This window comes from Macaca nemestrina, chromosome 8, assembly GCF_043159975.1.
Source record: "Macaca nemestrina isolate mMacNem1 chromosome 8, mMacNem.hap1, whole genome shotgun sequence".
Taxonomy (NCBI): Eukaryota; Metazoa; Chordata; class Mammalia; order Primates; family Cercopithecidae; genus Macaca; species Macaca nemestrina.
Window position 1 is genome coordinate 124,331,284 of NC_092132.1, and position 27,409 is coordinate 124,358,692.

At 41.3% G+C, this 27,409-nt stretch overlaps 1 protein-coding gene across 2 annotated transcripts in view; it reads right to left on the reverse strand.

The window, feature by feature from the left end:
* Positions 1-27,409, reverse strand: part of LOC105481976 (leptin receptor overlapping transcript like 1) — a 43,928-nt gene that overhangs the window by 7,869 nt on the left and 8,650 nt on the right. Inside the window, exons 3-4 of one of the 2 annotated variants that reach the window (XM_011741778.2) lie at positions 26,523-26,709; positions 23,326-25,669 (exon numbers count right to left, since the gene is read on the reverse strand). In XM_011741778.2, coding sequence (XP_011740080.1) covers positions 25,553-25,669; positions 26,523-26,709 — 304 coding nt within the window. In that variant the 3' untranslated portion in view covers positions 23,326-25,552. Of the gene's footprint in view, positions 1-23,325; positions 25,670-26,522; positions 26,710-27,409 lie in introns of those variants that run through there. The other variant, XM_011741777.3, reaches the window with a different exon arrangement.

Here is a 27,409-nt window from a genome sequence, read left to right on the forward strand (position 1 = left end):
GATCACCTGTACTGTTACGCAATTACCATTTTTCTTCGATCAACTTTAACTTACTTATAAAACTTACCCTGCTTCTAAGCAATGGCAGTGATGAAAATTGGGTTTGGTGTAGTAATTCTATTTTACTCCAGTACTCACTAAAAGAGACACATTCTTGTTCAAAAAAAAAAAAAAAAAAAAAAACCTCTTTATTTGTGTACTGTGTAAAACCATCTGCTTATCTAGGGTGACATCTATCCCACCATATGAAACATTGGACAGGTATCTCAGCTTGAGTATTCCAAACCAATCCTTCTCACCCTTTTCAAAATGTAAAATTGCAAATAAGCTTTTTAATATGGTTTGGGTCTGTGTCCCCACCCAAATCTCACATCGAATTGTAATCCCAGTGTTGGAAGAGGGGCCTGGTGGGAGGTGATTAAATCATGGGGGTGGATTTCCCCTTTGCTGTTCTCATAATAGTGAGTGAGTTCTCACAAGATCTGGTTGTTTATAAAAGTGTGTAGTACCTTCCCGCTCTTTCTCTTCCTCCTGCTCCAGCCATGTAAAACGTGCCTCCTGCCTCTTCACCTTCCGCCAGGATTTTAAGTTGCCTGAGGCCTCCCCAGCCGTGCTTCCTGTACAGCCTGTGAAACTGTGAGCCAATTAAACCTCTTTTCTTTGTTAATTACCCAGTCTCAGGTAGTTCTTTTTTTTCTTTTTTTCTTTTTTGTGGGAGACAGGGTCTTGCTCTGTCACCCAGGCTGGAGTGCAGTGGTGTGATCTCAGCTCATTGCAACCTCTGCCTCCCAGGTTCAAATGATTCTCCTGCCTCAGCCTCCTGAGTAGCTGGGACTACAGGCACATGTCACCATGCCCAGCTAATTTTTGTATTTTTAGTAGAGACAGGGTTTTACCATGTTGGCCAGGCTAGTCTTGAACTCCTGACCTCAAGTGATCCGTCCACCTTGGCCTCCTGAAGTGCTGGGATTACAGGTGTGAGCCACCACTCCTGGCCTCAGATAGTTCTTTATAGCACTACAAGAACAGACTAATACACTTTTAATCGGTAAAACTTCACAAAGATAATACTAAGTTAGAAGTTATAGATAACTTAGAAAGTTATAGGTCAATGTCACTGATTAACATGAAGGCAAACGGCACGCCCAATCTTAGCACTCAGAACATAACGGGACAAGCAGTGAGGGTCTTGATGAACAAAGACGGCAAGGATTTGTAGTGGCCTTGGTAGGGCGCAGTGGCTCACGTCTGTAATCTCAGCACTTTGGGAGGCTGAAGCGGGAGGAGCTCTTGAACCCTCGAGTTTGAGACCTGCCTGGGCAACATAGGGAGATGCCATCTCTATTAAAAAACACACACACACAAACCCAAAACTTGTAGTGACCTTACCCAGAAGGGTTCTATACTTTCTCTCACCATACTCAGTAGCCCAGAGGAGACAAAGTAGATAAACGGGGTTTCCCAGAGTTGGGAATAGTCAAAGAGACTCTGTCTCAAAAAATAGTTTCAGACTCTGTCTCAAAAAAAGAAAGAAAGAGCGATTTTTATAGGGTCACTTCTGAGGAGCTGTCTACGGGTGTGTCCAATTGATGAAAATCCTTTGAGAGGTACACTTTAGATGTGTGTCCATATATATGTTACACTTCAGTATTTTTTTTTTGAAACAGTGTCTGGCTCTGTCACCCAGGCTGGAATGCAGTGGCATGATCTCGGCTCACCGCAACCTCTGCCTCTTGGGCTCAAGCAATCCTCCCACCTGAGCCTCCCAAGTAGCTGGGACTACAGGAGCACACAACCATGTCCGACTAATTTTTTGTATTTTTTGTACAGACAGGGTTTTGCCATGTTGCCCAGGTTGGTCTCAAATTCGTGAGCTCAAGCGATCCAACCTCCTTGGCCTTCCAAAGTGCTGAGATTACAGCCATGAGCCACCGTGTCCAACCCCGTAATTTTTTTAAGTGACTATTCTTCATGATTAGGGAAATGCTCATGAAGGAATGTTAAATTTAAAAAAGAACTTGGTTAACAAAGTCTTTTAAAATGCAATCTGGCCTCCAAATCTATCTCCCCACTGATGGCCAGGGGTAATTTCTACTCCTCTGATTGGTTAAACCAGAACGTCTGCTTCCTTCTTTTTCTATTTGCATTCTGTAGAGAATGATTCATTTCTCTGGACAGTAGTAGAAAGAACATTTCTCTGGACAGTAGAAAGTGATTTGTGGGAATTGATCTAAGGAAGAAGTTGGAGCCAAAGATGTAGACCGGAGCCATCTGTCTGCCCAGAGTACAGCCCGGATCCAAGATGGGCAGAGAACAGAGAGGAGGTGTCTCCTTCCAGTTCTGTTTCTTTTGTTAGGTCTTAACTTGTTCACTTCCCAACTCCTGCCCCCGCTGTTCCCTCCCATTTGGCAGCAGTTTCCCTATCCTTCATTACCCATTCTGTCACTTCCAAGATGCTGCCCATTCTCCCGAATTCCCTTTGCCACATGACTGGTAGTACCTGCTTATTAACACCCCACTCTCTCTTTTAAAAAAATTCAACCACTACCCTTCTGGAATATCCTCTCGTTAATGTGCTCTAACCTCACTTCCAGATCTGGATTTGATGTTTTCCTTCTCTTGCTTGATCTAGAAGTAACCCTCAGGTTACCCCTGCTTTCTGTCTTGTTCCGGCCCGTTTATTGGCCCAAGCAGAATATATATATATATATGAGAATGAATCATTCTCTACAGAATGCAAATATATATATATATATATATATATAGAGAGAGAGAGAGAGAGAGAGAGAGAGAGAGACTGTGTGTGTGTATATATATATATTTTTTGAGACAGGGTCTCACTCTGTCACCTAGGCTGGCATGCAGTGGCACAATCAGAGCTCACTGCAGCCTTGAACTCCTGGGTTCAAGCAATCCTGCCATGTCTGCCTCCCAAGTATAGAATAGTATTTTGACGAATTGTGCCTATCCTTACAAATGCAAGGATGGGGCCAGCTGTCTCTGTCTTGCAGGAAGTAACCCTGGACAAGTGAACTAAATTCTGTGGACCAAGTACTAGAGCTCAGTAACCCATGGAAACAGCGCCCAGTAGGCACATGCCTCCTGACCTCTGGCTTCCCACTTTCATCAGCCAAATCACTCTGAGAGGTTTGGCAGCTCTTTCAGGTCCCCAGGCAGGGGGCCTCATTCATTTGTTTGAAAATAGTGTCTGAGAGTTTGGTGATTAAGAAATCCCTAAGAGGAGGGTAAACTAAGCCATGAAAACCAACTCAGGATGCTGGCAAAGCTTAACAAGAAAATGTTTAGCAGAAAGCTATAGCATTAGCCTTTCTAAGAGCAGCAAGAAACTATAGCCTTCATTATTTATAGATTAAAATGGCATCATCACCTAGGAAGTGTCACGAGAACTCAGGTAATCTGTCAGCATATTATTTTGTTTTTTCTTTTTTTTCTTTTTCTGAGACACAGTTTCACTCTGTCACCCAGGCTGGAGTACAGTGGTGCCATGTCGGCTCACTGCAACCTCTGCCTCCCGGGTTCAAGTGATTCTCATGCCTCAGACTCCCAAGTAGCTCAGGTTATAGGCATGCGCCACCATGTCCAGCTATTTTTTTTTTTTTTTTTTTTTTTTTTTTTTTAGTACAGATGGGGATTTGCCATGTTGGCCAGGCTGGTCTTGAACTTTTGGCCTCAAGTGATCCTCCCACCTCAGCCTCCCATAGTGCTGGTCTGGCCTGTCAACCTATTATTCTGAATAATCTACCCTCATAGTGCAGCCCCATCCTTCTGAATCATAGCAGCTACTAAGCTGCACTGGCCTCCTTCTTAATCTGTAGACAGTTGTTGTGATCAACAGTCAGCCAGTGGCTTTAATATATGTCCCAGGTTTAGTGATCCACTCCAGTAGTTAAACTTCTCCAAAGGGGACAATCCAACCTTGGCCTTTTTCTTTTTTTTTTTGAGACAGAGTCTCGCTCTGTCGCCCAGGCTGGAGTGCAGTGGCCGGATCTCAGCTCATTGCAAGCTCCGCCTCCCGGATTTACGTCATTCTCCTGCCTCAGCCTCCCGAGTAGCTGGGACTACAGACGCCCACCACCTCGCCCGGCTAGTTTTTTGTAGTTATTTTTTTTAGTAGAGACACCTTGGCCTTTTTCTATTCATGTATTTTCATAAAGCAAACCACAGGAAGACTTCACTGATATACATTCAGTCTGTTGATTCATCTATACTGGATTCATCAATTCCATGAGAGCTTGGAAAAGGAGGCTGGTATGCTTTGAATGTGTCCCCTAAATTTCAAATGTTGGAAACTTAATCCTCAGTGCAGCCGTGTTGGAAGGTGGGGCCTAATGGAAGGTATAGTCATGTGTCACTTAATATGGGGACACATTCTGAAAGATGCATTGTTAGGCTATTTTGTCATTGTATGAACATCATAGAGTGGTCTTACACAAAGCTGGATGGTCTAGCCTACTACACACCTAGGCTCTATGGTATAACCTAGGGGTCTCTGACTCCCAGTACTGATCCATGGCCTGTTAGGAACTGGGCCACACAACAGGAGGTGAGTGGCAGGCAAGTGATTGAAGCTTCATCTGTATTTATAGCCACTCCCCATCGCTCACATTACTGCCTGAGCTCTGCCTCCTGTCAGATCGGTGGCAGCATTAGATTCTCATAGGAGTGTGAACCCTATTGTGAACCGTTGTGAACTGTTCTCCTTATGAGAATCTAATGCCTGATGATCTGTCACTGTCTCCCATCACCCCCAGAAGGGACCGTCTAGTTGCAGGAAAACAAGCCCAGGGTTCCCACTGATTCTACATTATGGTGAGTTGTATAATCATTTCATTATATATTACAATGTAACCATAATAAAAATAAAGTGCACAATAAATATAATGCACTTGAATCATTTCGAACCATCCCCCATCCACCACCTAGTCCGTGGAAAATTGTCTTTCACAAAACCAGTCCCTGATGCCAAAAAGGTTGGGGACCTCTAGTATAGCCTATTGTTCCTAGGCTGCAAACCCCCACAGCATGTTGCTATACTGGATAACGCAGTTCTAACACAGCAGCTACATCACTAGGCAATAGGGATTTTTAAGCTGCATTATTATCTTATGGGACCACTGTCATATATGTGATCTGTCATTGACTGAAACGTCATTATGAGGAGCATGACTATATTTAGGTCATAAGAATTCCACTCTTATGCAAGGATTAATGTTGATTATAAAAGGGCTTGAGGCTGCAAGTTCCATCTCTTTTTTTAAAAAAAAATATTTTTAGTTTCCTTTTTTTTTTTTTTTGAGGCGGGGTCTCACTCTGTCACCCAGGCTGGAGTGCACTGGCTCGATCTCAGCTCACTGCAACCTCTGTCTCCTGGGTTCAAGTGATTCTCCTGCCTCAACCTCCCTAGTAGCTGGGACTACAGGCACACGCCACTACACCAGGCTAATTTTTGTATTTTTAGTAGAGATGGGGTTTCACCATGTTGGCCAGGCTGGTCTCAAACTCCTGACCCCAGGCGATCCACTCACCTTTGCCTCCTAAAGTGTTGGGATAACAGGCGTGAGCCACCACACCCGGTTGCAAGTTCGATCTCTTATTCTCTCTCATACATGCTCTCCTGCCTTTCCACCTTCTGCCATGGGATGGTGTAACAAGAAGGCCTTTGCCAGATGTGGGCTCCTGGACCTTGGACTTTCCAGCCTTCAGAACTGTAAGAAATATACCTTTGTTCTTTATAAATTACCCAGTCTCAGGTATTCTGTTACAGCAGTACAAAATGGACTAAGTTAGAGGAACCCAGATGGAGAGTTCGAGGAATTCATATTGACAGGCATTAGGAAATGACTCAAACCAGAAAACTGCCAAGAGGTCGTGTTCTACCTCTGCCCAGAGGATGCCACTCAGCCTATGTGATCTCCCTTCTGCAGGTGATGAGCCCTCTCTCTGGTCACCTGAAAGGTCCTGGCAGCTGCCTGCCATAGCTGGGTGATGGGGGAAGAAGGATGAATTGATGAGGAGCATATTGATTTTGATGGTGAAGCAGGTCCAGTGGATGTGAAAGAACTGATTTGACCACCACATTCGTAGACATATCATAAAGACCCACAGATTATGGCCATTGCAATGACCAATTGCAATCATTAGTAATTATCCTGATTAGAAAGCCAACTATTAGATAGTACATTCAAGTCACTTACAACAGATTCTTCACAGATTTATAACATAGGAGATGGTTCAGGAAATTTGATTCTCTATAGTCTAAGAGCTCAGTACTAACAGGTGAAGGGATAGTGATTATATTTTATGTGAGCTTTTTCCAAATGTCTAAATGCATCTATTTCCAAAGCATTTCAAAGGAAATGATAGAGTAAAATGACCCATGACTACTTTAGCATTTTCTTCCTGATAATGGCTGATTCCGATGTTGGCAAAGCCATCTCATGGGGAAACAGTCTGAATCCCTTTCCTCTAGGCGGGAGTTCTGGCTCTGTCCCAGTTCTAGCACAGGCCAACTGGGCGACCCAAGCAATTCCCTCGGGGCCCCAAGTTTCCTAGTACGCCAAAACAGGATGTGGATAAAATATTCCTTTTAGAGTATTTAATTTTAAAAATGAAGGCATTATGATTGTATAAGTGCTCTATTAATTTTTCAACACATTAAGCAGAAAAAGTAAGGCACCCATCTCCCAACCTGCCTCTATTCATCCAGCAAGAATTTTATAGAAAGCAATGGAAGAAAATCTGCTGAGTGCTCAAGGTTCTTTATAAACAGCCGGCATTTCCTATTACGTTCCTTCCATTTGTTTTCTATTGTATAAAAAGAACAAAGTGATATTTTTGTGGCTCACCAAAAAGCTGAGAGTCGACAATAGTTCTCTCCTACTAAGAAAACACTGTTAACTTCTCTCTTTCTTTCCTGAATAGTAGGTTTAATTTCTTAGTCTATATTTGGCAGCTCATAACCGTCAAATAGTTATTGATCTCCTTTGGCTCGTTTCCAGGAACAATCATAACAACAGCTAGAGATACCAGATTATTTCTAGGGAAGTATTTTTGTCTTGCTTGGTTCTTGCTGCACCTTTTTCTTCAGAAACATCTTTTAAGCTACGACAAGTTAGATAATTATGTATGTATGTTTTCCTTGCGGGGAATTTTGAGCAGTTCATAAGATTCAAGTGATGCTTTGATTTAGTTTCATGGCCAATCTGGGTATGTTACATCGAGTGCCTTAGGTGGATTCATTAGCCTGAGGACATGTGAGGTGATATTTTCTGGCATTCTCAACTTAGGAAAGGAATGCTTACACAACTTTGCTACTAAATTGTTTAGAGCTTAGATGACATTTCCCTGTAGAAAGAAAATTATGTTAACTCCTAATGGGTGACACTCATGGTAATGACCTGAATTCAAGGGAACATGTTGTTTAGGATTGAAGAGAAAAGCAAAGGTAATTTCCTCCCCATTTCTTAAATGTGCAGCTGACCCTTAAGTACATTTTATTTTTATAATTTTTTCTGTTTATATAGTTATGTAAATAACTATATAATAAACTATATATATGAATTATATATGGACTTTGTTTAGATCTTGATCCAAATGAACCAACTTTGAAAGGATACTATAGGGAAATTTAAACAGTAACTGGATAGTAAAGCTTTATTTTTAACTTTTTCAGGTGTAATAATCATATTTTTGTTTTCTTAAGAATAAGGAAGGGTCACATTTTAGAGATACTCACAGATTAAATGATATGTCTTGGATTTGCTTTAAAATAATCTGAGTTAGAGAGAATGGAGAATACATGGATGAAACAGAACAGCCACGTGTTGAGAATTGTTGAAACTGGTTGATGGGGAGTTCAATATATTCTTCTATTTTTGTATAGGTTTGAAAATTTATATGAAAGCAAGTATGCAAGAGACTACTGGGCAGATAAGGAAGAGGGAAGTCAGGTACAGGAATTTCCATTCCCCAATACCTAATGAAAAGATCAAAAACTGCAAAAAAAAAAAAAAAAAAAAATCACTGTGGCCCCAGTGACCCATCCCCTCTTCCGGCATTCTCATCACCCCACATTGAATCAAGGTTGGTCTGTGTGATGAATATTACATGACAGAAGTGATGGTATGTCACCTCTGAGATTAGGTTATAAGAGACAGTTGACAGTGTGAGACTACCAATCTTACCAACTTTGTGTTTTGGTAGTTTCTTCTTCACTGCACTCCAGGTACAATGGCCTTGCTATCTTCTGAAAAAAAAAAAAAAAAAAAAGCATATTCCTCTCTTTGAGCCTTTGAAATTGCTGGTCCTTCTATCCAGAACGTTCTTACCCAGATCTCCAAGGAGAGAGACGTTGCTTCTTTACATCATTAATGTCTCTGTTCAAATGACAGCTTGCCAGAGAGGAACACCTTGTCTAAAATAAATCCCATTCCCATGCCATCATTCCCATCTCCTCATTCTGCTCTATTTGGTTCATTTACTTTTCATTGATTGAAATTATGTTATTTATTGTTTGACTAAATGAATAGATTATAGGTCTGGATAGAGCTTCCTAAGCAGGAATAAGGATAGACATGGGAACCATGCAAACAAACTTCGTACTTGAAGTTTGTATGTGTGTATATGTATGTGTGTGTGAGTGAGAGAGAGAGCGAAAGAGAGAGGAATGCTAGTATGACATCAGAAAACCTGACATATTTAGGAATAAATGTAGTAAATGACTGCAAGATCTGTACATGGAAAACTATGAAACACTGCTGAGAGATGTTGCAAACCTCAATAAATTGAGAGATATACCATGTTCATTGATTGAAATACTCAATATTGTTGTGGCAGATTGCATTTTCCAGAGATGGACACCATAATATATTCCTTCCCATATGCTTTTCTTACAATGTAACATTAACACTCTTCCTATTGAATGGTCTATGGTCATTCCCTTTGAACCTGGAGGGACGTTTACACAACTGAGTTGACCACTAGAGTATGGCAGAAGTGATGCTTTGTGAATTCTAAGGTAGGTCATAAAATGTCCACATACTTCTGACTGGTTTTCTTGGGATGATTCACACTCTTGGAATGGATGTGAGAAAGCCACATTGCCATGGAGAGGCAGAGTTTTATATGGAGAGGAGCAGAGACCCCCGGCCTTCATACTAGCTGAGCTCCCATTTAGACATCCAGCACCAATTGCCAGCTATGTAAGTGAACCATCTTGGGAGATGATCCACCAAACCCCAGCTGACACCATGTGGAACAGACAAACTCTTAAGTCCGGACCAAATTACAGATTTGTGAGCTGAACAAATGATTATTGGTTTAAGTCAATAGGTTTTGGGTGGTTCGTTATGCTGCAATAGATAACTGTTACAATTGTTAAGATTCATTCTCCCCAAATTGATCTATAGCTTCAATGCAATCTCAATCAAACTCCCAAAAGTTTTTTTTGAGAGGGAGTCTTGCATTGTTGCCCATGCTGCAGTGCAGTGGCACGATCTCAGTTCACTGCAGCCTCCACCTCCTAGGTTCAAGGGATTCTCCTGCCTCAGCCTCCCGAGTAGCTGGGATTACAGGCATGCACTACCACACCTGGCTAAATTTTTTTTTTTTTTTTTTTGTATTTTTAGTAGAGATGGAGTTTCACCATGTTGGCCAGGCTGATTTTGAACTTCCAACTTCAAGTGATCCACCCGTCTTGGCCTCCCAAAGTGTTGGGATTACAGACACGAGCCACTGTGTCCGGCCCTCCCAAAAGTTTTTTAAAATAGAAATTGACAAGCTAATTCTAAAGTTTATATAACAATGCTAGACTGGGTGAAGTGGCACCCGCCCATAATCCCAGTACTTTGGGAGGCTGAGGTGGGAGGATTGCTTGAGGACAGGAGTTTGAGACCAGCCTGGTCAACATAGTGACACCTTGTCTCTACATAAAAATTTTGAGTGAATTTTTGAATATAGAGTGAAGTACGGATCCAATTTCATTCTTTTGCATGTGGATATCCAGTTATTCCAGCAGAATCATCTTGAAGAGATGATTCCTTCCGCACTGAATTACCTTGACAACTAAAGTTAATTTTTTTTGTGTTTTTTTTTTTTGTTTGTTTGTTTTTGAGAGGGAGTCTTGCTCTGTCGCCCAGGCTGGAGTGCAATGGCATGATCTTGGCTCACTGCAACCTCTGCCTCCCGGGTTCACGTGATTCTCCTGCCTCAGCCTCTCGAGTAGGTGAGATTACAGGCACGTGCCACCATGTACAGCTAATTTTTTGTATTTTTAGTAGAGATGGGGCTTTACCATGTTGGCCAGGCTGGTCTCAAACTCCTGACCTCAAGTGATTCACTCGCTTTGGCCTCCCAAAGTGCTGGGATTACAGGGGTGAGCCACTGTGCTGGCCTAATTTTTTTTAAAGATAAAAATAAAACAAAAAAGGAATCACTGGAATGCTTGGGGGAGCAGAAGGTAAGGAACTCTCCACCAGCTTTCCTGTTAGTCCCCACACCCCTAATCCAGAGGTCAGGACATTTCTACTGCCATCCAGAGGCCAAGAAACCACTGCCAGAATCAAATATCCTCGCATCGGGTAAAAAGCAGTGCAACGGAATCTTGTGAGCCCCAGAAAAACCACACCAAAGCCCACATACCACTGCTGGTAGAGGAAGTATATCTTTTGCTTTCCTTCAGGTGTCCAAGTCATTTCATGAGTTTATCTTATTAACAATATCTAGGCTGGGCATGATGGTTCACACCTGTAATCCCAGCACCTTGGGAGGCTGAGGTGGGCAGATCACTTGAGCTCAGGAGTTCAAGACCAGCCTGGCCAACATGGCAAAACCCCGTCTCTACTGAAAATACAAAAAATTAGCCGGGGGTGGTGGCGGGTGCCTGTAATCCCAGCTACTTAGGAGGCTGAGGCAGGAGAATCGCTTGAACCCAGGAGGCCAAAGTTGCAGTGAACTGAGATGGCACCACTGCACTCCAGCCTGGGCAACAGAGTGAGACTCTGTCTCAAAAAACAAACAAACAAAAAACCAAAATACACACAAAAACAATAAACAGCAAAACATCCAAAACACAGTATGTAGATGAAACACAGAACCCTGGAGGTAAGGGAATCGAGAAGAATCTGTCTCAGAAACAAAATTAAACAAAGATGGTAGATTTCGTGTCATGTATTTTGTTACCAGACTTTAAAAAAAAATACATATATATATGTGTATATATATGCACATACAAATACATACAACTTATTAAGTGACCATTTATATTTTGCCCTCTTTATATTTTACAACTAAAAGAATATCATGTAACATCTTATGCACGTGCAGTCTTACGATAGTTCTTATTCTTCTATTTTTCCCCAAATGGCTGGGGGAGATCTGGATCCATGCTGTTCTTTTATGTTTGTTATGGAGGAAGCAACTGTTAACAGATTTTCCAACTCAGAATCTGCTTCAAAGGGATGAGCTATTTGGACCCTTTTCAGAAACTTGCTTGGGGCAAAAATTATTAGTAATAATGACAATCAACTCTAATTTTACTATTTTATTTGAGGTAGTTTAATGTGCAGCATTAAAAACATACATTTATTTATTTATTTATTTAGAGATGGAGTCTCACTCTGTTGCCCAGTCTGAAGTGCAGTGGCACAATCTCGGCTCACTGCAACCTCTGCCTCCCAGGTTCAAACGATTCTCCTTCCTCAGTCTCCCTAGTAGCTGGGATTACAGGCATATGCCACCACACCCTGCTAGTTTTTGTATTTTTAGTAGAGATGGCATTTTGCCATGTTGGCCAGGCTGGTTCTGAACTCCTGTCCTGAAGTGATCTGCCTACCTCAGCCTCCCAGAGTGCTGGGATTATAGACATGAGCCACCAGGCCCGACTTAAAAGCTTTTTTATAAAAAATCGTTAAGAAATTCTCCATATTTTAACAAATATCTAGTTAATATTTTTGTATATAGCTGTTATGGGCTGAGTAGTATTCCCCTAAAATTCATATCCTAACCCCAGTACCTCAGAATGTGACTGTATTTGGAGAAAGGGCTTTAAAGATGTAATTAAAATTAAATGAGGTCATTAGCATGGACTCTCATCCAAAATGACTGGCACCCCTCTAAAATCAGACAATCGGGACACAGACACAAAATAGAAATTGACAAGTGAATTGTAAAGTTTATATAAAAAAACTAGATAGGGTGCAGTGGCAGCTCACACCTATAATCCCAACACTTCTGTGTGAGGACACAGGGAGAATGGACCATCTGCAAGCCAAGGAGGGAGACTGTAGGGAAAAGAGAGATCGGACTGTTACTGTGTCTATGCAGAAAGGGAAGACATAAGAAACTCCATTTTGACCTGTACCCTGAACAATTGCTTTGCTCTGAGATGCTATTAATCTGTAACTTTGTCCCACCCTTGAGCTCACAAAAACATATTTTGTATGGAATCAAGGTTTAAGGGATCTAGGGCTGTGCAGGATGTGCCTTGTTTACAAAATGTTTACAGGCAGTATGCTTGGTAAAAGTCATCGCCATTCTCCAGTCTCGGTAAACCAGGGGCACAATGCACTGCGGAAAGCCCAGGGACCTCTGCCCTGGAAAGCTGGGTATTGTCCAAGGAGGTTTCTCCCCATGTGATCGTCTGAAATATGGCCTTATGGGATGGGAAAGACCTGATCGTCCCCCAGCCCGACACCTGTGAAGGGTCTGTGCTGAGGAGGACCAGTGAAAGAGGAAAGCCTCTTGCAGTTGAGATAAGAGGAAGGCCTCTTTCTCCTGCCCGCCCCTGGGAACTGAATGTCTCCGTATAAAATCCTATTGTATGTTTGATCAGTTCTGAGACAGGAGAAAAACCGCCCTGTGGCGGGAGGCGAGACATGTTGGCAGCAATGCTGCTTTGTTATTCTTTACTCCACTGAGATGTTTGGGTGGAGAGAAGCATAAATCTGGCCTACGTGCACATCCAGGCATAGTACCTTCCCTTGAACTTATTTGTGACACAGATTCCTTTGCTCGCATGTTTTCTTGCTAACCTTCTCCCCACTATCACCCTGCTTTCCTGCCGCATTCCTCTTGCTGAGATAGTGAAAATAGTAATTAATAAATACTGAGGAAACTCAGAAACCGGTGCCAGTGCAGGTCCTCTGTATGCTGAGCGCTGGTCTCCTGGGCCCACTGTTCTTTCTCTATACTTTGTCTCTGCCTCTTATTTCTTTTCTCAGTCTCTTGTCCCACCTGACGAGATATACCCACAGGTGTGGAGGGGCAGGCCACTCCTTCAGGAGATCTCAGAAAAAAACTGAACCTGCTGACACCTTACTGTTGGACTTTCAGCCTCCAACAGTGAGAAAATAAATGTCTGTTGTTTAAACTACCCAGTCTGTGGTACTTTGTTATTGCAGCCCTGGTAAATTAATACAATAACCTTCCAGCTTTTTCCACATGTACATATGTATCTGTATGTACATATATTAATATATTTATGTTTTTCTGGCCAGGCACTGTGGCTCACACCCGTAATCCCAGCACTTTGGAAGGCCAAGGCAGTTGGATCACTTGAGGTCAGGAATTCGAGACCAGCCTGGCCAACCTGGTCTCTACTAAAAATACAAAAATTAGCCAGGTGTGGTGGCCGGCACCTGTAATCCCAGCTACTTAGGAATCTGAGGCAGGAGAATCACTTGAACCCAAGAGGCAGAGGTTGCAGTGAGCCAAGATTCTGCCACTGCTCTGCAGCCTGGAAGACAGAGCGAGACTCCATCTCAAAAAAAACAACCAATCAAAATGAAACAAACAAACAAACAAAAAATATATTTCATTTTTCCAAACTATATACATATATATTTTGTTTTCCCAAACAGTAGATTCACACTAATTTCTATTTTGTAGCCTGCTTTTTAAACTTTATGTCTATAAGCATTTTTCTACAATGTAATTTTTAATAACCACCTAATACAGTCATAGTTGATTTAATTGATCTTCTGCTAACTTTCAGATTTTTAAAATTTTTTGTAGAAACAGGGTCTCACTATTTTGTCCAGGCTGGTCTGAAACTCTTGGCCTCAAGTGATCCTCCCACCTCCAACTCCCAAAGCACTGGGATTACAGGCCTGAGCCACCACACTTGGCCTTAAGATTGTTTTGATTTTTCAATACCATAATTAGTAAAGCGATGACAATCTTCTGTCTGTGACTAATTCCCTAGGATTACAATACAGGGAGTTAGTAGGTCAAATGGTATGCATATTTTGAAGGTGTATGGGGAAAACAAACCATTTTTTTTCCTCTACTCACACATCTCTCAATACTTCTAATAACCAAATGTATGGTTTTTTTTCTCCCCCATCCTGACCAATTCTCCAGCACCAGCTGGGCGTCCTATAATTCAGTTCATGTCTGATACTGACTACCTGGAGTTAGCATCAGATCCCACAGGGTGAGGGCCCAGTCCCACAAGATTGTCCCTCCCTTCAGATGCAATCACAAGTAGCAGGTCCCCAGAAAACCCACAATGTCTGTCTGACTTGGCTACAAATCAGAGGTTCTCACAACCCCCTTCTTGGGTTTGACCATTTGCTAGAGCAGCTCACAGAACACAGGAAAGTGCTTTACTTTATTACCTGTTTACCCTAAGGGATACAGCTCAGGAACAGAAGGACATTTATCACATAAGGCAGAGGTCCCCAACTCCCGAGCCCTACAACCCCCAGGCCAGAGGCCAGTATCAGTCCGTGGCCTGTTAGGAACCGGGCAGCAGAGCAGGAGGTAAGCAGCTGATGAGCGAGCATTACTACCTGAGCTCTACCTCCTGTTAGGTTAGTGGTGGCATCAGACTCTCACAGGATCACAAGCTCTATTGTGAATTGCACATGCAAGGGATCTAGAGATCTATGAGAATCTAATGCCTGATGATCTGAGGTAGAACAGTTTCATCCCAAAACCATCCCCCGCCTCCCTGTCCATGGAAAAACTGTCTTCCACAAAACCAGTCCCCGATGCCAAAAAGATTGGGGACTGCTGACCTAAGAGACCTCAAAGATGTTAGGAGCTGTGTGCCAGGAAATGAGGGTAGCAACCAAATTTTTTTTTTTTTTTTTTTTTTTTAAGACAGGGTCTTACTCTTGTCACCCAGGCTGGAACACAGTGGCATGATCATGGCTCACTGCAGCCTCTACCTCAAGGCTTAGGTGATTCTGCCACCTCAGCTTCCTAGGTAGCTGGGACCACAGGCATGTGCCACCATACCTGGCTAATTTTTTGTATTTATGTAGAGATAGGGTTTTGCCATGTTTCCCAGGCTGGTCTCAAACTCCTGGGCTCAAGCAATCTGCCTGGCTTGGCCTCCCAATATATTTCTTATTATATCATAACATTATAGAAGGCTTTTAATATTTACTACCAAATTACATTTTAGAAGGTTCAGACCAACTACTTACACTCTCACCTAAAATATATGAGAGTGATCATTTTCATATGTACTACCTGGGTATTATAATTTCTTAGAAACACTGGGTATTATAATTTTTACAGATCTTTGCCAAATTTGTAGGTAATATAAAGTATGAGATGGATATTTAAATTTCATTTATGTGATTACTAATGAGAATAATGCCCCTTCCCGCACTCTTTATTTGCCACTTATGGGTTTTTATTTAGAAATTGCCTGTTTATGTATTTTGCTATTTCTCTCTTGGGCCTTTTATCTTTTCCTTATTTATTTGTGAGGTTTTAAAGCATTCTCCTAAGCCTGGGCATCATGGTGAAACCCCGTCTCTACAAAAAAAAAAAAAAAAATTAGCCAGGCATGGTGGTGCGTGCCTGTAGTCCCAGCTACTAGGGAGGCTGAGGTAGGAGGATCCCGTAAGCCCAGGGAGATCAAGGGTGCAGGATTAGATGAAGGTATGCATTTTTGGTAAGAATATAATGGAAATGGTGTGCTTTTCAGTACATCATATCTGGGGGTACATGATATAGATTTTTTTTTTTTTAATTTTAAGATGGGGTCTGGCTCTGCCACCCAGGCTGGAGTGCAGTGGTGAAATCTTGGCTCACTGCAATCTCTGCCTCCTGGGCTTCAGCGATCCTCCCACCTCAGCCTCTGGAGTAGCTGGGACCACAGGCCCGCAGCACCACATTTGGCTACTTTTTGTATTTTTACAGAGATGAGGCTTATCATATTGCCTAGGCTGATCTTGAACTCCTGCTCTCCAGGGATCCACCCGCCTCTGCCTCCGAAAGTGCTGGGAATACAGGCGTGAGCCACCACTCCTGGGCCACACAGTATTTACATCAGAAAAAAGTCAAGTACTGTACATGAGTTTCAGGAGCAGGGGAGAAATAAGGGAAGAGTTGTATAAAGAAGGGTGGTCGACTGTCTTGCTGGCATTCACTTTCCCTCATGTCTTGAGATCAGGCGTGGCTGTGTGACTTGCTCCGGCAATGAAGGGGGAGTAGAGGAGGAGCGTGTGACCTCCAGGTAGGAGATCTAACAGCCACCATCGAGGCCTCCATGCTTGTTCCCAAGTCTGCCAGAAGACTGACAGTGCTACTGATAGCCCAGATTCCTGAGACAATACTCCAGTAAAGTCACAGCCAATCTGTGACGTAGTGAGAAATAAACCTTTGTTGTTAGCCCTGAGATTTGGGAGTCGTTCGCTGCTGCAGCATAATTGAGCCCATCTGGACTCCATCAGAGAGTTTTCCAACTCGAATAAATGTCCACAATGGGCCATGCAGGGTTCTAGGTGGGTATCCAAAATGTCATGTAAGCTGGGCACAGTGGCTCACGTCTGCAATCCCAACACTTTGGAAGGCTGAGGCAGGCAGATCACTTGAGGTCAGGAGTTCAAGACCAGCCTGACCAACATGGTAAAACTCCGTCTCTACTAAAAATACAAAAATGAGTTGGGTGTGGTGGCGGGTGCCTGTAATCCCAACTACTTGGGAGGCTGAGGCAGGAGAATTGCTTATGCCGGGGAGGCGGACGTTGCAGTGAGCCAAGAGCCTGGGTGACAGAGCCAGACTCCATCTCAGAAAAACAAAACAAAACAAAAAATGTCATGTAAGATATGTCATTCCGAGCATAACTTTTCCCTACCTTCCTATCCAAGCAGATGGCAGGTTCTGGGTTCATTGTCTCAGGACGAGTGTTAAAGGAAGGAGAATACATTGGTGAATAAGGTTTATCCGTATTAAGATTATACTATGTGTCTTTGAATCAAATTCATCTTTGTGATAAAACAAAGAGCCTCTGAGGAAAACCAAAATGAAGTGTTTTCCCTAGGGTTCAGTCCTGGGGCAGCCTAATTGGATTTGGGTGCAAAAAATGTAAAATATTCTCTAACTTTAACCCTGATCAGCTTGACTTTGCACAACAGTTGTTAGGGTCTTCCTAGGCCGGTGGGTGGCTCCAATACTTAAAACAGTAAAAACGGAGCTTTGGTGTGTTCTCTTGTTTCCTCAGTGGTGAGTTCTCCAAATTTGTTTTCTTCCTGCGCTGTTGAGTGATCCTCTTTGCACGGAGACCCCCTGGCTGGACGGCCAGACGTGACTGCTTGTGGGTCTCACTAAAGGGAGAGGCACAGGATTTTCCCAGCATTAGGGATGAAAACGAGGTGCTGCTGAGCAGACGGCCCGGTGGCTGCTCTTCCAGACTTGGTATTCTTATCCTCGCTACTGCAGGAAACATGTTCTCTCTGGCCCAGAATGGAGGGTGAGACGGAGACGCATGTGTACATGGAGCTAGGCAAGTATCTACTGTCTTGGCTGCTCCCCTGTGGCCCCCCAAGTCCTCTCCCTGCAAGTTGCCTCAGTAAGTCCCCTCCTGCTCCTGGATTCCACCACTTGTAGCGATGACAGGCTCTTTGGCAGGGCTCCCACCTTTTATGGTAGTATTTTTCCAAGCTTGCTAGCAGCATTTTAGGCTGCAGTTTCCCTCTTCAATATGATCCCGTATGTTTTCGTTTTCTCAGAAATGTCTTAGTTTCAGATCCACCAAGGCTTCCCTTTCTTGTTTTAACTTTGCCAATGTATTTTTCTGTTCTTTTTTGTTTTGTATTGTTTTGAGACAGTCTTGCTCTGCTGTGCAGGCTGGAGTGCAGTGGTGCAATCTCAGCTTACTGCAACCTCTGCCTACCAGGTTCAAGCGATTCTCCTGCCTCAGCTTCCGGAGTAGCTGGGATTACAGGCATGAGCCACCACACCTGGCTAATTTTTTTTTTTTTTTTTGGTAGAGAGGGGTTTCACCATGTTGGCGGGGCTGGTCTCAAACTCCTGACCTCAAGTGATCCGCCCGCCTCAGCCTCCCAAAGTTCTGGGATTACAGGTGTGAGCCACCATGCCTGGCCTATTTCTCTGCTACACACACACACACACACACACACACACACACACGTGTATCATTGCTAAGATTTGGTGCAGGAGAAGGGATAGGGAGGATCACATGCTTAGTTCCACTAGATCGTTAAAATGTGTTTTTAAAGAGTTTGTCCACTTAGAAGAGGAAACTGCTTAGCAATACAGGTAATTGGTAAGAAACAGTGAAAGTAACGGCTAACATCTATCATTCACTCCCTATCTACGTGAGCTCTCTGCGGGTTACATTTAAATCTCACCACCACTTTATGAGGTAGATACTATTAGTATATTCACTTTACACATGTGGAAATGGGACACAGGTTGAATAACTAGGCTAAGGTTACACCGCTAGTATCAGGAAGAGCTAGAAGTTGGGTGGTCTGCCTCCAGAACCTGGTGTGTAGCCCTTACGCTGTGATGTGTGCTACAAAATGTAAACCCTCCAGGAATTTGAAAAATGGTTACAAAGGCCGGGCATGGTGGTTCACGCCTGTAATCCCAGCACTTTGGGAGGCCGAGGTGGGTAGATTGCCTGAGGTCAGGCGTTTGAGACCAGCCTGTCCAATATGGTTAAACCCTGTCTCTACCAAAAATACAAAAAAAAAAAAAAATTAGCTAGGCGTGGTGGCGGCGCGTGCCTGTGATCCAGCTACTCGGGAAGCTGAGGCAGGAGAATTGAACCCAGGAGGTGGAGGTTGCAGTGAGCCGAGATCGTACCAGTGCACTCCAGCCTGGGAGACAGAGCAAGACTCCATCTCAAAGAAAAAAAAAGAAAAGAAAAGAAAAGAAAAGAAAACGGTTACAAAGTTAGCGTCCCAACTCTGAATAGTGTTTTGTTTGGCAAGGGTCTGAAACAAGGCAAATCGTGGCATGTCTGAGTAACGGGTGGATATGATGAACCAGTTTGGATCTGTGGTCCAGAACCTTGGTTTTTATTTTCAATCTCTCCCCTCACTATGCCTTTACTCCTACCCAGGTGATACGGATGAGCAAAAACTTGGTAGTCCTCACTGACTCCACTCTCTCTTCCACACAACTCATCAGCAAACCTTTTATTTCTTTAAAATATAGCCTGAATCTCACCACTTTTTATATCTCCATGGTATCTGGGGTCTAGAGATCAGGGTGTCAGAATCAAAAAGCTGTCCCCAATTGCCTCTGAAACCCCAAGACGCTGAAGAACCCCAGACTGCTGCTCCAGAGGAACTCTCACATCCCTATGACTCTGCTGGCTGACACAGGACCCGCCAGAGAAAACGGCCCCCCACCCAGCCTCTGCCTCTCAGATCTTTCCCTTCCGTGAACTCCACACTTCTCTCTCGGCTTGGAGAGGAATCAGCTTCCTTTGATATATTTCTGTCTCTCTTATCTCATTAGATTACCACTTCAGAGAGGGACTGTGCTCCAAGATTTTCCTCTTTCCAGTAGTACCTGGAATGCTGTCATGTGGCATGTAACTGCCACTGGGAACAGGGAAGTTTTCTAGAGGAAAAGCTGAAACCAAACGTGGAATTTCAGCGTAAGTATCTCATGACATACCTGAAGCGAAATACAGAGATGTGAACACCAAGTTGTTTCTACCTAATTCATTGGACATTTCTTAGCATCTGGGTTTTTAAATGTATATATTTTTGAAATCACTGTTTTAATCACTGTTTTGATTTAGTTGATAATAAATTAAATTATTTAAATTACTAGGCCATTTACATGAGTAAATGACAAACATCATTTCTAGTATGAAGTAGAGCTCGAAACCACCTTCTTTTTCTTTTAATTCTCAGGGACTAACACCTTTGTCTTCACTGCTACACTCAGTTAATGTTTAGAGCCAATTCTTGCTTATGTTTTGGAAGTTGATGATTTAGACCCTGACAAAAATAAATCCATCTATACTTGGTTTAATCCTAGAAAGTTGTTTCAGTTGTAAACCCTTTTAGAAACAATCCTCAAATAGCTGACATAAGTAAACCTAGCTTTCAGGAAAACATCTGTCCTATTTTGGGGAGGTTCCCAAATCTACACAAGTTCATTTACTTTTATGTCATAGTTGTATTTACATATTATACAATAAACTGATCTACCAAGAGAAAAAGATACTTTCGATATTAAATGCCAGACACACTATATATCAAGATAATTAATAAATACTAATGCTCTTAACTAACAGACATGGAAATACTCAGGTTTAGTCTTTAGTATTTTATTCTATTTGCTGGTTTCTATGGTTGTAAACTGCCACCATGCTTCTCTTTCATAGTATTAGATGTTCTACTTTTTTTTTTTTTGAGACAGAGTCTCGCTCTGCCACTCAGGCTGGAGTGCAGTGGCACGATCTTGGCTCATTACAACCTCTGCCTCATAGGTTCAGGCGATTTTCCTGCCTCAGCCTCTCAAGTAGCTGGGACTACAGGCACCACCACCACACCAGACTTAATTTTTTTATTTTTAGAAGAGATGGGGTTTCACTATGTTGGCCAGGATGGTCTCAAAGGTCTGACCTCAAGTGATCCACCCACCTCAGCTTCCCAAAATGCTGCGATTACAGGTGTGAGCCACTGCGCCCAGCCTCTACTGTCTTTTGAAGTAAAAAAAAAATTCTGATTCTGCCCCCACTACACACACACACACACACACACACACACACACACACACACACACACGGAGTACTGCCTCTAAATACAAAACTCCCCAGAATTACAGTTGAAAGATAAATGCTTTATGGTCATAATCTCTCACTCATAGAAACAGGTTTGGATTTTCTCTGTTCCCACCACCCTCTGCTGGAATTTACAAGCTTAACAGTAAATATTTGAATCGCTGTGACTAACCATGTGTATGGGCATAAGCCACATAAATCACAGATGAATTCAAATAATCTTCAAGAGACTGGAAGCAAACCATACAGTCTAAAGTTTCTTGTAAAAATAATCTGTAAATCTGTCTTCATCCCTAAACTTTTAGTAACTAAACACAAAGGGTGAAGTGAGATATAAGACCCCAGAAATCAGATAAAGGTCTATGAGTATCTTGAGCTCAGAATAAGCCCTACATTAAAGCGTAGTAAACTTAATTATCAGGCTTCTTCCGCTGCACAGCACGGGAACACCTCCTGACGTGGTGCTCCTTTTGCAATCTCAGATGATCTAGTATACAGTTAAAAATTAATTTTGTTTTCTTAAAAAAGCCTTTCAAGAGGAAGAATACCTATCACAAAGCATTTCATTTGTGCAAGAGGTAGGAGGCACCCTAATCAAGTTCACTGACGTTGTACTGTGTACAGAAATGTTACATAATTGATTTAATAAGCTTGATTGCCTTATTTTTTTCCTTGACCACTTTCCACTCTTCCTAATATACTGTGAATCAGCAACTTGGAAACAAAATAAGTTAAGGGGTGCTAGAAACAAATACTCAGTTGTACGAAAAGGATCAAAAACACAATTCCAGAAAACTACAGGTCTGCAGCCACTTACGATTGGGGGGGGACATAGTTTATGATGATAGTCCTAAATTACCAAGGCAAAATTAAAGTGGTTTAATATATTCTAAGAAAGCACAAGTGTACGATCCACTTAATACGTTCAAACGATTACAGTAAAACAAACATTAGTTCTTAGTAAGTTAAGCTTCATTGATCTGAAATATTTACCTACAGGATATGTTTTCTTCCTTGGGAATGCCATAAAATGAACAGACCTGTAATAAAATCAGAGCTCCTAATCTTCACTGAAAGAAAGGGCAATACAAGATTATAGGGAAGAAATACGAATTTCAATTTCCCACCAATCGTATACATCATAAAGCATCCTGGGACCTAAAACACACATATCACTTAACAATAATGTGTTGCTTGTTAACTTTGGTGCATTGATTAAAAGTTATCTGAAACTTAAGAATCTAGTCACATTCAATATAAATATCCTAGACTTTAGAAATCTGGATTATTTTGGCTAAGTGTGGTGGCTCACGCCTGTAATCCCAGCACTTTTTTAGGGGAGGTAGTGGGCCAGGAGTTTGAGACCAGTGTGGCCAACATGGCAAAACCCCGTCTCTACAAAAAATACGAAAGTTAGCCCGGCGTGGTGGTGCACGCCGATAATCTCAGCTACTCAGGAGGCTGAGGGGCAGGGGGATCACTTGAGGCCAGGAGTTTGAGACCAGTGTGGCCAACATGGCAAAACCCTGTTTCTACAAGAAATACAAAAATTAACCAGGTATGGTGACCCATGCATGTAATCCCAGCTACTTAGGAGGCTGAAGCACGAGAATCGCTTGAACCTAGGAGGCAGAAATTGCGGTGAGCAGAGATTATACCACTGGACTACAGCCTAGGCACAAAGCAAATCTCAAAAAAAAAAAAAAAAAAAACTAGATTATTTTGACAATGACCCCAAAATCATATTAGAGCAGACATTTAGTGTCCATGGCCTAACTTTTTAAAGTATATGATGAGATTATAATTAGGACAATTTGGGACAGGACTAATGTTTGAAAAAAAAGAACAGTACTTTTCTCTCTTCATAGTATACCAAACAGAAACATTTTTTGTTTAAAATGTTCGCAAAAAGTAACATGCTATAATAATGAGTGGTAATAAAATACATAGTAAGTAGTCATAAAAATGTTCTGAAAATTTAAGAACAGGTAGGACCTTGCCTTTAGATCAGTAGTAGTCTTAAATGTCAACAAAACCTTCTATGACTGTTTTTGTAAAAGATTTTATAAAAATTCTACTTCCCAGATTACCAATCCTTTTACTATAGCTCAAAATCACAGGGCTGCATAGTAATATCTGTTACTATGGTTTCCATTTTATTTTGGAATGGAAACTTCTGCAAGTCTAACATTACACCAGTGTCATCTTGCTTTATATCACATTATTAAAATGGTTAATGCACTTTACAACAAAAGTGTGCAATATATTTTCATTTCAAAAACACCCACAAACTAAAATAGGTATTTAAAATCTTTATTGTTTCATCATCAAAAGTTTTCATTCCATAGAAGAATGGTAATGCTGTATCAGTGCATATTCTATGGAAAATTCATATCTCAAGTAACTAGCCTAGAAATCAGAGACAGCACTATGTCAAGCTAGTGTACAAGGTCAAAGACACAATGCTGCCAATGCAATTAGTATATAGAAAGAATATGCAGCTGTTAGAAAAAGAGTCTATGGCCAAGTGGATAAAACAGTAGCAGTGCACTGCACTGACATCTAGAACAGAAAATGGGGAAGGACTAGAGAATGCACTTCCTGCAAAAAAAGTCCAGTAGATCACAGGCACAAAGAGTTCCCAACTGTCTCACCAGCTGTCTAATTCATGTGTACCTGCACCTTCCTCTTCAAGTCTGAACATTATAATACCACAAGCCACTTTCAGCCTCAGGTGTGAAGGCTCCAGCCACATGCCAATATTTCATCCTGATATTTCATCCTGCTTCCCGTCATCTCATATCTAAAAGTCATGGCTTAAGTTAGGCAATAACACCTGTGGCTTTAGGCATCTTTAGTAAAAAAGGTGAACAAACCCCAAATTTATTCCCATTTTCTTGAGAAATAAACTTCATAAAACAACAAAAGATAGCTGTCATGATTACTGAGTTTTGGCTGATGGCGAAATAATTTTTATGTAAGTATACTGAATAAACATACAAACAAATATTCTTAACAAAATACTGTCAGACCAACTTGAATGTTTTTATAACCCACTCCCGAAAAAAGTCCTGATAATTGTTAGATGTAAACGACCACTATAAATTGATCATGCCTAGTTACTGGGAATTTTTTGGTCACGTATGTTTCTGAAGCTGCTATATAGCTGGACTTGGCTACTTTGCATTAACTCACACAACAAATGCCTTTTTTAAGGAAACAGCAGATCTATCATGATGAAATCAAAATCAAAACAGTTCAGAGGTATACAGGAGACTTGTCTTAAATACTTTTAAATTACATATGATATAACCTTAGAGAATAAGAACTACCATTACCATGGTCTAAATCTTAAACTGTTAATGCATGAATTATCTGTAAGACTAACAAGTTACTTGTTAATCATGGCAAGGCCTTGTCAGGGAGGGGGCATTCTGAATGTACGGCATAGCAATTATTTTCCAGGTAAGTAAACACTTCTAAGTGTTATTAAACTATATTTGAAAAGTTATTTTATGTAATATATACAACATACAAAATAAGTCAAGAGGAGGAAGCAGAGGAAGGTTTTCTGGCATATATGATGCAAACATACAACTGTCCCTCATCAGTAGTGGTTCCATGTATGTCCATTTTAACAGGGTAAAACATGAAAGGTTGATAGGAGATCACAAAATTCACTTACAAATAGAAACAGGATTCAAAAACTGGAATTTCAATGTCATTTCTTCCCATATTGCAACTCACTCTAACGATAATAAACATAAAAAAAAACCTTATCTCAAAAATCTGTTTTTACACCCTTACCTCAAAGTTTAACATAAATTCTTCTAACAATTGAGAAGAAAAGTACTCCTCTGTAGCAATTCCATAAAATAATTTTCAATTCACAAAACACCTGTCATTAGTAAAACCAGCAACCCTTATGGAGGGCATGGGCATTAACACTTGGCCCCTCTGAGGTATAAATGCAGCTATATTTGCACTGAGTATATAGTCTATAACGTATGCCAACCATCTGAACCATCTGCATGTTTGCATAACATTGGGAGTGATGTCATCCTGACTGATTGAAAACTTATTTTTACAATTTTTTGTAATAATGGAGGCTAAATAATTTTAAGAGAAAAGATGTACTTGCCCAGTAATAGAGCTGGCAGAATTCTGAATTCCTAACCAATGTAAATGATTACATTAAAAAAGTGTTTAACATTGCATATTGATTCCAAAAAAATCAACCAAACAGGAAAAACACATAAATATTTAAATTCAGCAGGACGCCACAAAAAGCATACTATAGATAAGTGTGAAATCAGTCAGGCTTTTCCAAAAGAGAAAATCCTTTTAATCCTTCAGCAAGTCTCTGTGAAAATAGTACGCTTACAATAAAAGTGAGAAGGGAGCACCTAAAATACCCCCAACAGGCTTGCTATATCATTCAGCATTAACTGCCCCGTCTCCTGTGTGCGTGAATGGCCAACGAATGACAGGAAGTCCATTTGACAATAGTTCAGTAATTTCTTTTCACCACTGCTGCCAGCTGAAGTCGTCGTTGCTTCCAAAGACCAAGAAAAAGCCTAGTATAGTTGCAAAGATGACTGTGTTTCCTGTGAGAACAAGTGCACAAGCTCCCCACTCAATCTATGGAAATAAGATACACTCAGTTAACAGGCATGAAAAACAAAAGGAAAATGAAAAAAAAAAAGGCTCCAGTTGTGTCCTAATTATGATCTAAAAGAAACATGGCTTGTAACAGTAATTGTTACAGTGCTGAACACATACTTAGTGGTACTTTTATACTGTTTTATATTGTTTTCATTTACCATTGGTTCCTTTAAAAAGAAAGTCATGAAATGACCATTCAAAAACAAGCTTGACTTCTGGGCTACGATGAAGCAGCATAAAATTCTACAAGTTTCTGTTTATAAAGGAATATGCTTACTCTTCCTTAATCTAAAAATCTGTCTAGAGTAGATTAAATTTTAGCATATCACAGATGGAAACACACCCGTGTACATTCTTTTGAAGGGGTGGGAAAACAATTGCCTTCTCCATATGGCTGTCTTCTCTACCTCCCCAGAGATGAAGGCGCCAAGTGTGGATCAGTAAGTTTGGGAGGAAGAACTGAGTACCCATAGCCAGCCCCTTCCCCTCTTCAGTGCTCTTCCGCCTGCAGAGCACATACATCTTTTCAGGTCTTCCAGATTTTCAGTTTTACAGGATAGGCCTGGGTTGTTCAGCACCGGGGGAGTTGATATGCTCAACTCTGACAGTTAAGTATTAGCAAGCCAACAGCTGCTGCAGATCCAAGCCACGTTCTCAAATATCTCTTTTTTTAGTTAACAAGAACAAACAATAAAGTGAGATTTTAATCTCTGTCTTCTAGGCTCTTATGTCTTTCATCTCTTTTCATGTCATTAACAAAAACTTTGCTTGAGAAAAATTTAACACATGTTCAATATAAAATCATCAATGGAAGAAGATAATCACTTACCAGATGCGCTCTGGCAAATACAATAGGGAGTCCAAAAGCTGACACAACAATGCCTGTTGTAAGAAAGATGGCAAGTTCCTTACAAGCGTTACTCATAGCATCTGTATCATCCACTAATCTTCTTGCTATGCAGTATGGAATAGGTGAAAGGATGTAAAAAAATAGAACAAAGAGGGGCCAGTATTTGCTAGAAAAAGAAAAATAAGTTAATGTAATTTTTGCTATGTCATTTTCCTACACACAAAATATGGTCTTTTTAAAAAAATCAAGATTCATTCCCTTGACTTCTAATGGATGATACCCAAACTTAGCATAAAGCTGAAGCAACCCTAAACTTCCCTTACATCACAAGGAACTCCCAAATTACAGAAATCAAAATACAGAAAAGAAGCTAAAAGTAATTTTGAACACTTTCAGTCAGAATATAGAATTTATCACAATAAAAACAGATGGCTTTTACTCTACCATCTAGTTAATTGTATTGTACCACAGTCATTTCCTGGTTTTGGTAACTACAGTTATGTAAGATCTTACAACTCTGGCAAGCTGTGTGGAGGGTACAGGGGATCTCTGTGTATGATTTTTGCAACTTCTTCAGAATCTAAAATTGTTTCAAAATAAAAAGTTAAAAAGGAAATACATGCCCTTAAAACTACCATAGAATAAAATACATATCATGGTGGAGATCTGATTATACAGAGGCTAATGATAAGCAGCTATTTATGTTTCCTAAATTTATTTTTATTTTTATTTTTTTTGAGACGGAGTCTGGCTCTGTTGCCCAGGCTGGAGTGCAGTGGTGTGATCTCGGCTCACTGAAACTTCTGCCTCCTGGGTTCAAGTGATTCTCCTGCCTCAGCCCCGCTGACTAGCTGGGATTACAGACG